At 45.7% G+C, this 17,212-nt stretch overlaps 1 protein-coding gene across 1 annotated transcript; it reads left to right on the top strand.

Moving 5' to 3' along the window:
* Positions 1 to 6,134: 6,134 nt before the first annotated feature.
* On the top strand, positions 6,135 to 16,994 carry casc3 (casc3 exon junction complex subunit). The gene is made up of 12 exons (XM_018674882.2): positions 6,135 to 6,350; positions 8,081 to 8,105; positions 8,230 to 8,285; positions 8,609 to 8,842; positions 8,937 to 9,085; positions 9,235 to 9,408; positions 9,921 to 10,882; positions 11,751 to 11,924; positions 12,455 to 12,553; positions 12,636 to 12,802; positions 12,885 to 13,092; positions 13,348 to 16,994. The coding sequence occupies exons 1-11, from the start codon at positions 6,165 to 6,167 to the stop codon at positions 13,029 to 13,031; spliced, it is 2,373 nt and encodes a 790-aa protein (XP_018530398.1). The 5' UTR covers positions 6,135 to 6,164; the 3' UTR covers positions 13,032 to 13,092; positions 13,348 to 16,994.
* The last annotated feature ends 218 nt before the right edge of the window (positions 16,995 to 17,212 follow it).

Here is a 17,212-nt window from a genome sequence, read left to right as displayed (position 1 = left end):
CAGATCCATATTAAACAAGAACCACAACAGACAGAAAGAACTGAAACTGAACTAATGATGATTACTTCTAATACAACTCAACACTAAGAATGAACCTAAACCGACTTTGATAAAGTTGTACCTGCAGACAGGCTGCTGCATCTTATCAGTGTGCTGAGGCAGCAGGGTGAAGGCAGCTGATGCCAATAGACTCAAGAGGCTCATCAGGAAATCTGGTTCTGTCCTGGTGGAACTGGAGCCAGTGTTTCTTTAATGTCATTCTAAGTAACTCTTTACTGAATGAAATTAATGAATCTTATTTGGACACTGTATATATATTGTACCTATACATACCTATATTTTACTTTATTTCACTTTGTCATTTATATTTAAAAGCCTCTAATAATATTTTTCTGTTCTGTTTTCTGTCTTTTCTGTTACTGTATTCATGAACATGAACATGCCTGGCACAAGAATTTTCTTTGGGATGTATACAGTTCTATTTTATCTTAAATACAAACTACACAATGTGATACAGAATATGATCACTGATACATTTGAAATAAGAACAAAAATATGGAATAAACAAATGATGCCTTGACTTAACTGGATAATGTTGCACCTGCAGAGAAGCTGCTACATCCTACAGCTGTGTATTAGAACCACTGCAGGAACAAATACTTATCAGGAGGAAATATTCTGAGATGAAAGTTGTAAATTAGAAAGAGAATTTTTTTGTGCATCAGGAACTACAACACAATGGACAGATGTGAAGACAGCTGCTGCTGCTGCTGCTGCTGCTGCTGCTTCAACATCTGGATCATCAGGACTCATCCTCACTTCCTGCAGAGAGAGAGAGAGACAGAGCAGAGAGGAGGTGGATCAGTGTTTACAGAGACTCTTCATCAGATGGACAGATATACAGATGTGATGACTGGACTTCAGCAGAGCTTCTGCTCTGTATAAAGACCACATGGTTCCAGAGCCAGTGATCTGCAGGCTTCAGTCACACTGATCTCAGAGCTGTGACAAACATCAAACTCATCAGTAGTTTAGTGTTGAAATGAGACAACAAACAGTGTCAGATCAGATCTGATGGAGTTAGAAGTTTGATGAATGAGGACCACTGTCTCTGTACATGTTGTGAGTCTGTCAGCTGGAATCCAGCTTTATTTCCTCAACACATCAACACAACAACAACAGTCGTCTTCACATCAACTCAAACACATCATCACAACCAGCTTCTGGCTGATCTGATTGGCTGACTGTTCTCTGTCTCTCTGTCTTTCTGTCCAATCCTGAAGCCTGTCACCATTCTCCTCTCACAGCTTCACTGAGGAAAGCAGCCACTGAGAAGGTCCCAGCTCACTGTTCATCTTCTTCAGGTTGCTGATGGCTCTCTGGATACTTCTTGAACTGCTTGTTATCTGTCCCAGCAGACCTCCTAAGAGTCTCTGGTTGGACTCCAGAGAGAGGCCATGAAGGATACGAACAAACAGGTCCAGGTGACCATTTTTACTTTGAAGGGATTTCGCCATGACTCTCTTCAGGAAGACATCCAGAGATTGGTCACTGCTGTTGTCTTTCCCAAAAGACCTAGAAATCACATCAATGTTCCTGAGAAAAGAGGCCCAGTCTTTCCCCAGGAAGTCCTCCAGTACCTGTGTGTTCCTGTTAGGTGAAACAGTGGAACATGTAGACTGCAGCCAGAAACTCCTGAACGCTCAGATGAACAAAGCAGTAGACTGTTTTCTGGAAGATCACACTCTCTCTTTTGAAGATCTCTGTACAAACTCCTGAGTACACCAAGGCCACTGGAGGACTTCCTGGGGAAAAACTGGAACAACAGGGACTCAAAGCCATAGTCTTTTCTCGAGAAGATTTCTAAGTTTTTTGGAAACAAAAATAGAGAGTGATGGAGAAATCTCTTGAAGGTAAAAATGGCCACCTGGACCTGTTTGTTTCGCTGTTTGTTCGTCTGATCAGAAGAAGTGGAGATGACTCTCAGTGCTGCAGTCTGAAGGAGGTCTGCTGGGTCAGACAGAGAACAGTCCAGAAATCATCCAGAGAGCCATCAACAACCTGAAGGAGATGAACAGTGATAAAATCTCTCCTGACAGAAGCATCAACATCTTCCACTGTCTGATGGAGATGAACGACCACTCAGTTCATCAGGAAATCCAAGAGTTCCTGAAGTCAGAGAACAGATCAGACAAGAAACTCTCTGAGATCCAGTGCTCAGCTCTGGCCTACATGCTGCAGATGTCAGAGGAGGTTCTGGATGAGTTGGACCTGAGGAAGTACAACACATCAGAGGAGGGACGACAGAGGCTGATCCCAGCTGTGAGGAACTGCTAGGAAGGCTCAGGTGAGTCCAGACATGATCATTAACATCATCAGATCAGTGTAGATCAGTAGTTCAGTTCTTCAGATCTACACAGTATTAAATTATTCTCATTAGTCTTAGTTTTACAGTGCACAGTCTTTAGGTCAGGTGTGTTTTTTCTGGAGATGTTTTAAAAGCTGTGAGAGATAAAAATGTAGATTCAGTTCAGTTGGTTGTGATTGTTGCTGTGAAGTTAATGAAAACAGTTTTTCTGTTTCTTTGTATTGAATTGTTAGATTCTACATTTATTTAGAAATCTTCAGTTTATCTGATTGAAATCTTTCTGGTTCATGTAAACTGATGAAACTAATTAAAGCAGGACTCCACTGATCTTACACCTCAGTGTGTTTCCAGGTGTTGGGGAGTACGAACTCCATCTGTGGAAACAGTAGTTTGAAGCCTTTAGTTTCTCCAGAGGAGCTGAGTGAAGTCTGATAAATGTCCTCAGGTGATGTCACCTGAGTCAGCGTCGGTCAGGAATGAAGACTACAAGTTTGAAAAGTTTAAAAATCTGGAGGTGTGGAGTTAAAAAGAAGTGAACTTACCAAACCTCTGTAACAAATGAAACAGAAACACTCAGCTCAAATTAAAGGTTCCACTTTACATTTTTAATTCTCTACATCTTTAAGTGAGAGTGAAACTTTTTCTGAACAGCAGCTGCTGTGATAACAACAAACAGTGATGGGATAATGGTTAATACTGAAACTTAATGTAACAGCTGCACATGTGGAGACAAGTTATCAAATGACTGAAGAGACTCAGTAATGTCATTTAAACTTTAACTATTTAAAGTTTGCTGACATTATCATGAGCCACCATAAACTACTGATCAGACCAGACCAAGAGTTATTGTTTATGAACTCAACTTTTTATTTGTAAGGATGAAATTATGTTATTTCTGGTTTCATGGTTTTACTTCAAAGGGTCAGTGTTTAGGATTTAGTGACATCTAGTGGTGATATTACCGATTGCAACCAACTGGATAGCCCTACCCTCACCCCTCCCTTTCCATGTGTGAAGGAGAACCTACGATGGCCTTCAGATAATATTAAGTTGTGAAAGGTCCTCTGTAGAGCCAGTGTTTGGTTTGTCCTCTCTGGGCTCCTGTAGAAACATGGTGGTGCAACATGGATCTCCTCCCTATGTAGACATGAAGGGATCGTTCTGAGGTAACAAAAACACAAGGATTTTTAGGTTCAGGTGATTACACAGCAGCATGTTCTGAATCAGTGTTGACATGAACAGGTGTCTGAATGTTGAGCTGACATTTGGATGATGTCTGTAGAAGGCTGACATTATGATGATCCACAATAACAGAAGGACAAAGTCACTCTACTCATTTTAGACTAAACATCAGTCCATGCTGCTTTCATCAGTATTGTCCTAAACACAGTTAGTATCATCTGTATATCTGTCCATCTGTCAGACAGCTTCACTGACAGCCTCCGTGTTTATTTGTCAGCTGATATTTCAGAAACAGATCAGATGTTCATAAACACACAGAGACTCTTTGTTTCAATGTGACACACGAGTTGAGCTGTAACAACAGTGAATCCCTCACTAAAGTGTTGGTGCAATCATGAAGCCTTGATGACTCAGCACTGCTGCTCTGAACAGGACTGAAGTCCCTGCTGCTCTTTATACTGGATGTGCTGATGAAGAGTCTCTGTAAACACTGATCCACCTCCTCTCTGCTCTGTCTCTCTCTCTCTCTGCAGCTGGAAGGAGTCACCTGTGTAGAGGAATCAGAAGAAGTGGAGATGACTCTCAGTGCTGCAGTCTGAACTGATCTGAGAACAGGTCCACTGTCAGACACAGAGTCCAGTCCACCATCATCCCTGTGTGTTCCTCTGGATCTGACAGAGGATCATCAGTGTGTCTGGATTCTGCTGCTGCTCTGTCTCTGCAGACACTCCTCCACTCCTTTAGCTCCACCTCCTCCACCTGGACTTTTTCTCTCTTCATTCAGATTGGCTGAACCCAAAGTGATGACTCTGATTAATCAGCTCCATCATGTAGTAGGATGGAGAACTGCAGCTAAATTCCAAATGAAAGGAAGATGCTGTGACAGTGGATTAGGACCATTGTAGGTAAAATAAATAAATAAATGCTGAGTTGGGGGAGGGGGTAATATTCAGTGGTTAGTTAAAGTCGACAATATTGTAAATATTATCACAACCAACATCATCAACAATAATGTCGCTGTTATCACCTAGTAACAACTATCACTACTATCTAGAGGGATGGGGTTGGAAATGGTAGTCTGACAATGTTTGTACGTTGTTCTGTGTCTTTTTTGTGTAATTTATGTACACTGCCTTAGTTTATCATGTCATTGGCTACAGGGTGAGGGTGAAGTGAGTTTAGTTGGTGGGAGGAAAACGGGATATATAATTGAATATTTACTGCCTTGTATCACCTTTGTGACCATCATGGTGCCTCCCCTTCCTTACCTAATAATTAATCACAAAAAAACTTTCTACACACCTCCCCTTTGATCATGGTGCACGGAGGAGCAAAGGATTTATGCCTAAAATCAATGAGCATGTCCTTCATCCTTGCAGCATCAGTTGCAGGAAAACTCAATCACACCATTGTACAACAGGACCATAGTCATTTTCATCATCATGATGGTTGTGGCCATTGTCAGTGTAAAAAATGTAAAGGACTAGAGCAAGGACACACTCCTGAGGACACCCTGTGGATGATGACAGAGACATTATGAAAGACTTTGATGATGACATCTCCTCAGAAAAACATCCATTCACCCTAAATCTCTCAGTTCTGTCCGTTAACAGGTCAAGAATCCAGCCTACACTGTCAAAGTTAAGGCTAAAGTTGATTAAAAGCTTGTCTATTAAAATGTGGGGTTGAACTGTATTGAAAGTAAATTAGCAAATAAAATCTTTGCATGTGTATAATTGCCCTCAAGATGTTTGAGTAACAAATTTAGCAGAATGGCAGTAGCATCCTCTACCTGCAGCTTAACCCTATAATGAGAAGTGTAGTGTTAAGATTACTGTGTCCCATTCTTACTTTACAGATGACTGTTTCCTCTTTTCTATGTCCTTCCCTAGTTCTTACAATATCACCTCTGTTTTGAATGAGTCCTCTTGTCTCCCAATCCCAGTGCTCTTTGTTAATGTCTTTCCATACACTGCTCTTTCCTTTTGATTTATGACTTCTCTTTACCAACCATGCCTATATGAGCAGGAACCCAAATGAATATGACCTCAGCACCTTGTTTCCTTACTCTTGTGTGTACTGACATTATTTCATAAAGTAAGTCCTGATGGTTACTGGCCACGACTGACATGAGTATGACTTTACAGGGCTCAGACTGAACCACTACAGACTACGACTTTGCTTATTTTGTTCAGCCCCTTCTAAAGCCATCAAAATGGCATATACACTTTGACAATTTCAGGCCTGTCTGCATATCTCACCTCTATGACCGAGAACTACAATTGCAGCATCTGTATTTCCTGTCATTGGATTCATGAACGTCAGCAAAAACCTGCACGTAGTCTTTAAACTTAGATTCTTCATCCCAGTAAAACTACCGAAGTTGATCAAGAAGATTTTCTGTTTCTTTAAGGAATTCTTCAAAAAAACAAACAAAAAACCAAGCAAACAACAATAAAAACAAATTAAAAAAACACCGTTTGAAAAAAAAACTCCACGAGATGGCGGTAGATATAAACAACGAGTCTGGTGCCGCTTTTAAATACCAGAGAAGAAGAATTTCACTACCCACAATCCTTTGCCTCTTTCCGGTTCCAACCATTCGAGCCCTAAGATGGCGGACCGGCGGCGAAGGAGGAGGCGCGCGTCCCAGGACAGCGAGGACGACGACGAGTCCGGTTCGGGTTCGGACAGCGGGAGGTCGGGATCCCCGGCGACTAAGACCCGGGGGAGAGATCCCGACCCGGTGGAGGCGACAGTAGGTCGGCCCGAGGCGAAGAGCGACGTGGAGTCCGAGTGTGTGAGTAGCTGCTAACTCTCGGAGCTAACGTTAGCTAGCCGAGCCGACGGCTCCGTGTCCCGGCCGGGAGCTGGGACGGATACCGCCTTCAGTAAAACTTTTCCCGGGGACCGAGTCCTGGCTTTGGCTTGGTGTTACTGTGGTGGAATTATCAGTGAACAATGAAGTTGAGGACTCGTTTTACACTTGTCATAAAGAACTTAATGTTTGTTCAGCGTTAGCTTGAAGGAAACTAGGTTGACGTTATTCAAGTTAGCCGTTTAACCGTTAGCACCTCAAGTCTGTCTGGAAACTTCTAAGATACTCATTTTTATAAATACGTCATGTTCCGTTTAAACAGCTTACAGTGCCTGTACTCTGTCATTTTATCGTTGTTCTGTTTTCTGTTGTGAAACCGAAACGTTACGGCGCCAGTTGGAACACATTTACACGGGTAACAAGTGTGGCCATAACACCGGCTCCAGCCTCTGCTCGGCTACTTTACACTGCTGTAGGTTTTTACTAAAGACGAGAAGCTCCTGATGTGACAGCCGGACAGTCACCTGGGAGGGCCGTGTGTGCACACAGGTGTGTCCGCAGTGTTGGTGGGCTGTTATGAAAGTGAATTTCTGTTTAGCAGTCAGCTAGGCCCCGCTAATGCTACTGCTCCATCGTGTGAGTCTGCCACGTCCAGCGCACGTTAGCCCAGACTGAGATGACCCGGGCAGGTGTCGGAGGCTGCTCCTCTCCCGCTAACACGCTGTTTTCAGGATCACCTACTTCACAGCAGGAGTTAGGCCTGAGTTTAGGTTGTGAGAAATCTGTCCAGGTGTCACAGTCTCTGACACAACACCTGAGATCTGTTTGGTACTGAACAATACTCCACTAACCCCCCACCCCACCCAGAAAACCCCCATCAACTCAACAGGTGTGTGAGCTTCACCACTGGAGCCACAGTTGGTTGAAAGGTGACACTTCCTCTGTTTCAGACGTGATCTCAGTGAGGGACCTCAGAGGTCCTTCAGTGCTGTGGAGTACATGATTTTGGGGATTTGATAAGGATTTGCTAGATCTGGTTCCTGCCCCTCTGCCCCGGGACTCTGACCTCAACCACAGTGCAGGCTGTGTTCAGATTTAGACAGTGAACACAGAATCTGAATGAAAGCCAATATAACAGCGAGTCATGTCATGATTAAAGTGCAGTAAACAGATGGAACAGTCTTTAGGAGTCAGTTTGAAGATAGATGGATGTGTTGAGTGGTAGTTGAAAGCTCCACATACGTTTCCCTTTAGTGTAAAACACTCTCCTGCAGATATACAGGAGCTGAAGCTCCACCACAGCTGGACATGGACATGTTTTAGGATGTAGGTGATGAAAACAGCGCCCTCAGTGTGAAAGGGCCTTTACTGGTTTTATACAGTGATCCAGCACAAGCTGATCATATCTGAGAGTTTAAGTCTGGGAGTGCAGTGAACTGAGATCCTGCACCAGAAGGGAAATTGTAGCAGCAGAAGGAATCGTGAACAGAAGTGTGTGTTCCAGCTTCCTCAGCCCCGAGCAGAGTTTCAAAACTCATGTGAATGTCATCGTTGTCCCACTTCAGTGGACGAGCTGTTTGCAGCAGGCAGCTCCCAGTGTGACTGTAGGAACAGCTCTGAGCAGTTTGATGGTGCAGGTTTCTTCAGCTGACTGGAGATTTTCTCTCTTTGGTGTGTTGGTGCTGACTCCTGTTTTCTGTCTGTCTCTGCAGGAGAGTGAAGACGGCGTGGGAGAAGGTAAGACATTTATTAACTCACAGCAACATCTAGCATCCAGCTCAGCCTTATCAACTGTGATGAACAGAGTGAAGATGTGGCAGCATGACTGACGTTTTTCTGTCTGTCTGTCCTCCTCGTCCAGCTGTCCTCTCTGACTACGACAGTGCAGATCCTGAGGAAAACGGCTCCCATTCAGAGGTTAGAGCTCATCAGCTGTATGAAACGGGTCTGACCCAGTCCACCAGTGAACAGGTCTGATCCTGTAGTGACAGTCAGATGTGCTGTGTAGCCTCAGAGGCTGAGGGTACAGTGTCTGAAATAACCAGTTCAAGTCTGAAATAAGAACAAGGAACAGAGCTGTTCTCAGTGCAGCTAAACCACTTTATAAACAGGAGGTTTAGTCAGAGGCCTTTCTTTAGTTTTTGATTGATTAATCTCTTGGTAACGAGTCTTGTGTTTTTACTCAGGATAAAAAGCTGAATATAGCAGGTGGAGTAAAAACTGTTCCTCTGTTTCCTCAGGGAGCGGAGGAGGAAGAGGAGGCAGAGCAGTTCAGCGATGAAGAAGCTCCAGCAGCAGCCAGCGAGCCCAAACCCCCCGCTGCCGACAGCCCAGCACAGGGAGAGGAGCGGCAGGGGGAGGAGGAGGATGAAGAGGAGGAGGCAGAGGGGGAAGGAGGAGGACAGAGTAAAGAGGAGAGCAAAGCAGAGGAGAAAGGAAATCTAGCAGGAGAGAGGCAGAGCGGAGACGGACAGGTGAGACCCTGACAGATCTGCTGCATCTCGTGTATTAAACCCTCCCGTTAACATCACGTCGTCTTCTTCTTCTTTTTACCTGAAACAAACGCAGGAGTCCACAGACGACCCTGAGACGAAGGCGGGAGGAAAACCTGGTCAGCAGCTCGACGACGACGAAGACAGAAAGAACCCAGCTTACATCCCCAGGAAGGGTCTGTTCTTCGAGCACGACGTCAGAGGACACACTCAGGAGGAGGAGAGGTACGGACAGAGCTCATTCTGACTCATGTCTGAATGGATTGTTTTTGTTTGTTTGAGGAGTAAGAAGCTTCATCGGCTGCCTGTGTTTCATGTAAAGGTGGAAGGAAAGAGGTTGCTGCTTCATTCTCTCTCTCTCTGTGTCCTCTCAGACCTAAAGGTCGAAACAGGAAGTTGTGGAAAGACGAGGGGCGCTGGGAGCACGACAAGTTCAGGGAGGAGGAGCAGGCGCCCAAGAGCCGCGAGGAGCTCATCGCCATCTATGGATACGACATCCGAAACGGCGGCGGCCCCGGAGACCGGCCGTACAGACAGCGACGGCCCAGGTGAGAATAACAGAATGACAAGAGTGAGGCCACGGAGTCCTCACAGTCATCACTGCATCATGATGAATGTAGAGTTACTGTACGTTGCTCCATCACGTTTTACATGTGGAGAGTTACTGAACTGAAGCTCAACAAATTATATCACAAATCAAATCCCAGTATCTGTCAGAAAAATCAGATTCTGTATTTTAACAAAATCGTTCAACTCTGATCTGGTATTGCTGGAGTTTCATGACAAAGCAGCAACAGAAAGCTGTAGAAATCCAGACTTCAACTGTCTGTAAAATGTCAGATATATGAATGTCCAAAACCCAAAGACACATCATTTCTAACTATTCAAAATAAAGTAAAGCTCAAAGCAGAAAATGTTGGACATTTCCTGATATTTACATCTGAACCAATGAGAAGGATAAAATCCAGGGTTCCAGAGAGAACAGGTCTCAGCTCAGTTTGTCTTTAAATCCTGTTTGACCTGCCGAGTCTGAACGTGTCGTCTCTTTGTCTCCCTGCAGACAGAGTTTGTCTCCCAGCAGAGACAAACGGTGGGGAGGAGGAGAGCGACCGGTCCGATCCTGGCAGAGCGGAGGAGGAGGAGGAGGTCTGAACCGAGGAGGAGCTCCTCCACCTTCATCCATCCACCCCTCCTCTACATCCCCTTCCTCTCTCCCCCTCTCCTCCGCTCAGCGCAGCAGCAACCCCTCCAGACCACCTCCCTCCCGCAGCAGACCCCCGCACCAGAATCAAACGCACCTCCCGCCTCAGCCCCACTACAGGAGTAATGAATCAAACGCACCCCAGATGCACCATAGAGAACGACAGGGCCCTAAAGCTCAGCTGGAGCCTGCAGGAGAGCGGGGTGTGGTGGGCAGGGGAGGGCGTGGTGGTGGGAGGGGCGGTCCCTCTGTGGTCATTGAGGACATTACAGTTAGCCAAGGAGGCGCCGGGGAGCAGGACCCGAGCTTAAGTACTGTGCCCGCGGCGGTGGTGGCGTCTCAGCCGGGCGGTTACCAGTCTGCCTCGCCGAGACGACAGCAGCAGGAGCAACGAGGCAGCGTCGACCGACCCGCATCCGGGTTGGCTGCTTCCTCCTCCTCCTCCGCCTCCGACCCCTCCCTTCAGTCATCAGCTGCACCGACCAATCGGGAAGCCTCTCCTCCCGCCGAGCGGCCGGTGGAGCGTAAATCTTACTCCCTGGCTCGCAGGACTCGCTCTCGGCCCGCAGACCTGGGCAGCAAACAGCCGTCCATGGAGGAGTCCGCCGCTGGGGGGAACGCCTCCTCCCCAGGCAGTGTGGGAGGAAAGAGCTGGACTGGAGGAGGAGGTGGAGGAGGAGGTGGAGACGGGCCGAGTCAGGCAGGAGGAGGAGGAATTGGAGGAGGGCTGACGGAGTTGGACCAGGACGTGGCTCGACTCAGTCTGGCAGGACAGAGCTGGAGCCAGAACCCGACGTCATACATCCGCTCTGAGATGAGAGGTGAGACGTTCAGGTTCTCTCTGATCACACTGACCTTAATGTTTCTGCAGCTGATTCACATCCGAGACAGAAACAACACTCGTCCAACAAGTCGCTCTCTCTGATAGGGGATGGATCATTGATCAGTTATTGATTAACCAATATTTTCTATGTTGGAAACACGCTGCTAAATAAAGTGTGTGATCCAACAACAGCAACACATTAACAAACCAAAGCTACGACGCTCCACACAAACACAACACAGTTATCACCTGCATCACAGTTTTAAATGAGCTCTGTTGGAGAAGAGCTTGAAGGCAACTCAGCTAAAGTTTAACACAAATGATAGATAGATGATAGACACACACACACACACACACACACACACACACACACAATACAGCCAGTATATTGGAAAATCAAAGATGTAGAAGAAAGAAGCCTTTACAGACATCGTATTGAAGTACAATGGTATTCAGAGTGTTAATCCCATATGGTGCCACAGAGTTGGAAAAAAAGACTTAAAGGTAAATGAGAGGTCATGATGGTGTGATGGCAGCTGAGTCTTCCTGCAGCCTGAAGCTGCTCTGTCCAAACACCTGCAGGACGTGGAGCAGGGTGTTACTGAGGTCCTGCTCAGACCTGATGATGGAGCTCACCTCCTCCCTCTGTTCATTAATCCTGATCAGTGATTCATTATGTATGTTGATTATGCTCATTCCTACTCCCTGATGATGAAATAGAAACAGTGAAATATCATCTTGAGCTCAGGTCGCTCCTGAGTGAATCAGGATAATGTGAGTGTTCCATCTGTTGTTCAGTCTCAGGTTTCACTGACTGTGACTGTTTGACCTGTGTCTCAGTAAACTCAGACTGACTCTGTCCTCAGGCCTTCCCAACCCCATGCACATCCCCGGCGGCCCGCCTCAGTTCTCCAGCATGGAGGAGATGGGCGTCGGCTCCAATCGGGCCAAGCGCTACTCCTCCCAACGCCAGAGAGCCGTACCCGAGCCGGCACCGCCCATGCACCTGGGAGTGATGGAGGGACATTACTATGAACCCAGTAAGACATAAAACACACAGAGGACACGCAGGAAGTGACGGCAGGTGAAAGAGTTCAGATTCAGTGACAACCTTTAAAGATCCTGGGTGATTTTATGAGGGAAGGAAGCTCTGGTGGATGTTCTGTTATTATTATTATCTCCTTCATCATTTACCAGTTCCTTCTCAGATATAACAAACAGGTACGTTATTATGTTAGAACTAGAACAACTGCATAAACTTTCTTGGAATATCTGAGTAATTACAGCTAAATGCAGCGGACTTAATTAATCATATTTATGGGTTCTGTAAAATAAAGACTGAGGTTTTATGTTCCTGTTAAATAAGAGCATCAGAGGCTCAAAGGTTTCAGTCTGTTGTAGTTCGTCCTCCTCACCAGCAGAGGTCAGTAAAGGTCAGGGATCAGTGTGTTACAGAAACGTCGTCCTGAACCTGCATCACTTTAGTTTGAAATATTAGTCTGAAGAGAATCGAGGACCTGCAGCTGCAGACGTCCACTGATCATAACCTCCCTCTGTCTCTGTCTCTCAGTGTCGTACCAGGGACCAATCTACGCCCACGGGGATGGCCCCGCCCCCATCCCACCGCAAGGCATGCTGGTCCAGCCTGAGATGCACATCCCCCACCCCGGTCAGTGGAGTCTGGGTCTCTCACCTGTTCCACATGATGTCATGTTGGGTTTTAGCGTCTCACCTCTCTGCCTCCTCTCCAGGTCTCCACCCCCACCAATCAGGCGGCCCCATCGCTAACCCCGCCCTCTACGGAGGACCGCCTGTGTCTCTGTCGCCAGGGCAACCACAGCAGCTGCTGCCCCCGCCTTTCTACCCTCCGCCGGGCGTCATGACCTTCCCTTACCCAGCCATGTACCCCAGCCCACAGGTATCACTTCGACTGACGATGAGTTTACTTCAGGTGTTGTCAGTGTGAGTCTAACACTTGTGTGTGTGTGTGTGTGTGTCAGGGTCAGTCCCAGGTGACCTACGGAGGTGTGACCTACTACGACACGGTGCAGCAGCAGGCCCAGCCCAAGCCTTCGCCCCCCCGCCGCACGTCCCAGCCCGTCACCGTCAAGCCCCCCCCTCCGGAGGTGCCCTTTGCCTCAGAGTGACCCCGCCCCTCACCCCTCCCCACCACCCAGTCTCAGCCTCACTCTGATCCAGGAACTACAGGTGAGCACACCCCCTCTTCACCTGCTCACTGTGATGTCATGACTTTGTTGTCCCCTGAACGCCTCACAGACAGACAGTTATCAGTAGATGATAGAGAAGCATCTGGTCCAGAGGTTTGTCAGTATGACAATGTAATATGATGGTGTGTCTTCATAAAGGGACGATGTCAGATTCTCATGATCCAATATTTATTACAGCATTTTTTAAAAAGCCTGGAAAAGAGACAGAAACATCAAAGTTTGTCTGTGTCTGTAGGAGCGGGGTGGGAGGGTCGGTGAGGAGCTGCGGTCCCAACAGCAACCGCCAACGGTAACGAGGGAGGGACGGGCGGACGGAGGTGAAGACGGACTCTGCAGGTGAAGACGGACTCTGCAGGTGAAGACGGACTCTGCAGGTGACACTCTGCATCACTGGTGGAATCTTCCTTTTTTCCCTTTGTTTTCGACCTTGTAGCAGTCAGGCGGGTCGGCCATGTTGGTCTCACTGTTCAGTAACTCACTGGTCGGATCTGCCAACATGGAACCTGAAAATATATTTTAAAAAAAGAAAGTTGAAACCCTTTAGAGCCACTTTGAAGCATTTAACGTCTGGAGAGTCGGACAGACGTCGAACTCTGCCACAGGCCACGTGTGGAAATGAAAAGTGAAAGTCCAGTTTAAAGTGTTTCTGTCTTTTCTTTTTTCACGGTGAAGTTTTCTGTTGAGTCGTGGAAACTGCAGCGTAAACGGTTTGAGTTTCTCTTTGTTATTTTCTCAGTTTCCCTCAGACGTGTACATGAGCTACAGAAACAGAGGGTTAATGTGTTTTTATTTTCCACCATCCAACCTTGTTCCACTGTTCATACAAAGAGTCTAACCAGATAAAAACAGGAGCTTTTTCCACAGTTCAGTTTGTGTATATAGTTTGAATGCAGCTCTCAGTGTCATGTGACCCAGTGCTTCCTGATGTTACGTCGCGTTACAGCTGGTCGGCCTCCACACAGACAGACTCACACTTCTTCTTCTACATGTTTTTGTTACGTTGACTCCGGATACATCATCTGTGTTTGTTACTATAACTGACTTCAGAAACCTGCGAAACGCCGTGGACTCACCTTCAGTCACATTTATCCTCAAACACTTGATTCTCTCAGCAAGTTTCTCTTGATTTACTTTAAATTCCACTATTAAACATTAATAATCAGCATATAATCAGTTTATTAACGGTTTATATCAGACTGTACTGTTCTTATAATCAGCTCTGACTCAGTATAAACAGATTAAACAGTTTATGACCAGGTTTTCATGTTAACGTCCCCGACAACCTCTGTAGTCTCATTTAGACACTCGTTAGCAACCGCCTTTTTTAAGACACGTAAAAGCTTCAAACATCAGGAGTGGGGGATTTACTGACCCATTTTATGTCGGAGAATAAAACCTGAAAATGTCTTGAGCTTGTGTTAAAACCACAGACCTTATTTCAGACCTGTGGACTCAGTCCATCTCCATGTTTTAGGCTGCAGCACAGCTACATTATAGTGTGTTATGAACCTGTTTTGATGGGGCTGCCACTAACGAGTACTTTTTAATTTGTTGATTAATTGTTTGGCCTGTAAAATGGGAGAAGAAGCTCAGTAAGTTCAGACTGTAGCTGGAGGTTCTGAATCACTGAGACTCCAGAACTAAAGATTTTCAGTTGATCACATGAGACTGTGATTCCCAAACCTGCAGGCTCCTCATCTCTTAAAGTAAATATACACCTGTGAGACAGTTTCATGTTAAAACTGTCCCAGTCTTTCACACAAAGATTGAAAAGTGTGAAATTTCTAATTTTATTCCCATAATGCAGTAGGACTAAAGCATCATCTTGTGTGATTTTGTGTGCAGGACAGTTGCAGGTTGTCTGTCACAGCTGTGGACTTAACATCAGCCTGCTGACCTGCAGACAGCAGTAAACTGACCGACTGTCTGTCAGGTCAAAGCTCAGACTGCAACACTGTGACTCGTCTCTCATTTAATGGACCAAACCTTTCACTGGTTAAAAAGCTTGTTCATCTTTAGACGCTGATGTTCACTCTGACCTGAGACATGTTTCTGATGCAGCTCAGTCCAGCTCTGCCTCTGACCACAGCCTCAGTGATGAGGATGATCTGCAGCTTTAATGACCCATAAACAGAGTCTGAACAAGAACTGGACATTTGAAGCTCGGTGAAGGGAGCAGCTGTGGCAGAGCTGTTGTATATAAATTCGTCCGTTACACATACGTCTAAAACAGTGGAGCTGTGAGCGAAGATAAATGGACTTTATGAACAGAGCAGGTCGTCGTATTTCAGCTGAGGATGAGTCTTGGACACATGAAATGTTTTTCCAGGTGAAAGTGTCACCTGTAAACTTTAAAACCAAGTCGTATTCAAACTGTGCTGCGCCTCCTGCGACTCTTAAAGTGAGTGAGACGATGTAAAATCCGCGGAGCGCCCCTTTAACACTCGTTCCCGTTGGTTGTTTTTTCCGACAGCAGCTTTTCATTCCCCTCCTCCTGACGAGCAGAGAGTTTGATTATCGACACAAACGTTGCACAAAGAGCCTGTCGGAGAGAAGCTGCTGTTTATGGTCGCTGTACATAGAAATCTAAATGTGTATATAGAAGCTTGAACAGATAAAATAGAGCAGTAAACATATTCTAATTATACTACTAGTGCTACAGAGCAGTCAAACACATCGGCAGGGACCTCGAATGTTGACGATGGATGGATATAATTTAGAGACGTAGACGACAAAGGAGCTGTGGCTTTAGCTTTGACCTATTTGTTTCTCTTTTTTTTTTTTTTTTTTTTGAAACGTCACTGTTTAATTTTAATACTGTTTTTTATTCTAATCTGTGAGTGTGGGAGTGAGAGGACGACTCCCTGCTCACAGATCAGTTGTTACCACAGAGGAAACCGCTTCATTAAACTGAAATAATCTCAACACAAACACGTTTTCAGAGCTGAAGTTTAACTGATTCTCTTCTGCTCTTTTATTTTAGCACTGAACAAAGAACTGAGTAATATTCAGAAACAAACCTTCTGACCTCCTGCTCCGTTTCTTTCTTTCTAATAAGAGCCTTTTTCCAGCACAGTTTAATCCTTAATTCTTTCTGTCTTTCTTTTCTTTTCCCTTCCTTCCTTTTCTCCATTTTCTCTTTCTCTTCTCTGATACTCTTCATTTTCCTTTCTTCTGTCTTTACTTTTCCCTGCCTTTCTTTTTCTCTACAGTATTTACATTTTCTCTCCTTTTCTCTTTCCCCGCCATCTTCTTCTTTCTTTACTCTTCTCTCTCCTTTTTTCCCATTTCCTGTTTTCTTTCTCTGTCACAAACAAAAGTTTATTCTTGAATCTAAGTTTCAGACATTTTAATTTTTATTTTGAACCAGTTTCCTGCAGGAACGTCTGAACGTTCTGAGCAGGTGCTGATGATTTCAAATAAAAACCTTTCTCTCTGTTAGAGATGGAAGCTGGAAGATGGAGATTTGTTTAGGGAGGGGGAGGAGGCGGCGGCGGCGTGGTGAGGGCGTCCCCCATCACGTCTGGACTGGTTTGATCCATCCATGCTGCCTTATCTCAGAGGGTGTGACTGTTGGCAGCTTCAGGACACTCCCAGCTCAGACAGGTGATCGGTTTCAGGTATCGATCGATCGGTCTGTACGATCTCTCTCCTGTGCTGAGAGCGAGCCGACTGCCGTCAGAGACGTATCTGTTCAGTGTTTGACCTTTGACCTGAGCTGACCAGACTGTGTTCACTGTGACGACAGTGCTGTTTGTTTTAATGTTACGATGATGAAGATGATGATGATGGTGGTAACTGCGTCAGTGGTTTAGTTTCTGTTTGTTTGTGGAGAACGTCGTCGTCCACACAGAGGATCAATAAAGAAAGTAAGAATCAAAACTTCTGTTCTGGTTTTAATCTGAATCTCTCTCTCTCTCTCTCTCTCTCCACCTGCTCCTCTCTCTGTTCGTTAATATGAATATTTATATGGGGGGAGGGGGGGTCTTATGTAAACTCTGTGATTGACAGGCCCTGACAGCCAACCAGCTCGCAGACAGTCTCTCCTCATGAATATTCAGCAGCAGCAGCTGAACACAAAGAGCCTCAGCTGTTAAAGG

The sequence above is a fragment of the Lates calcarifer genome, linkage group LG11 (genome assembly GCF_001640805.2).
Source record: "Lates calcarifer isolate ASB-BC8 linkage group LG11, TLL_Latcal_v3, whole genome shotgun sequence".
Classification (NCBI taxonomy): Eukaryota; Metazoa; Chordata; class Actinopteri; family Centropomidae; genus Lates; species Lates calcarifer.
The sequence above is the reverse complement of the archived record's forward strand: the minus strand, read 5'-3'. Positions and strand labels throughout refer to the sequence as shown.

What these genes read in the sequence shown, in the direction of transcription:
- casc3 (XM_018674882.2), top strand. Translation starts at nt 6,165, where the DNA reads ATGGCGGACCGGCGGCGAAGGAGGAGGCGCGCGTCCCAGGACAGCGAG. An exon ending in CATCCGCTCTGAGATGAGAG is followed by an intron (nt 10,883 to 11,750) that starts GTGAGACGTTCA and finishes CTCTGTCCTCAG; the next exon opens with GCCTTCCCAACCCCATGCAC. An exon ending in GATGCACATCCCCCACCCCG is followed by an intron (nt 12,554 to 12,635) that starts GTCAGTGGAGTC and finishes CCTCCTCTCCAG; the next exon opens with GTCTCCACCCCCACCAATCA.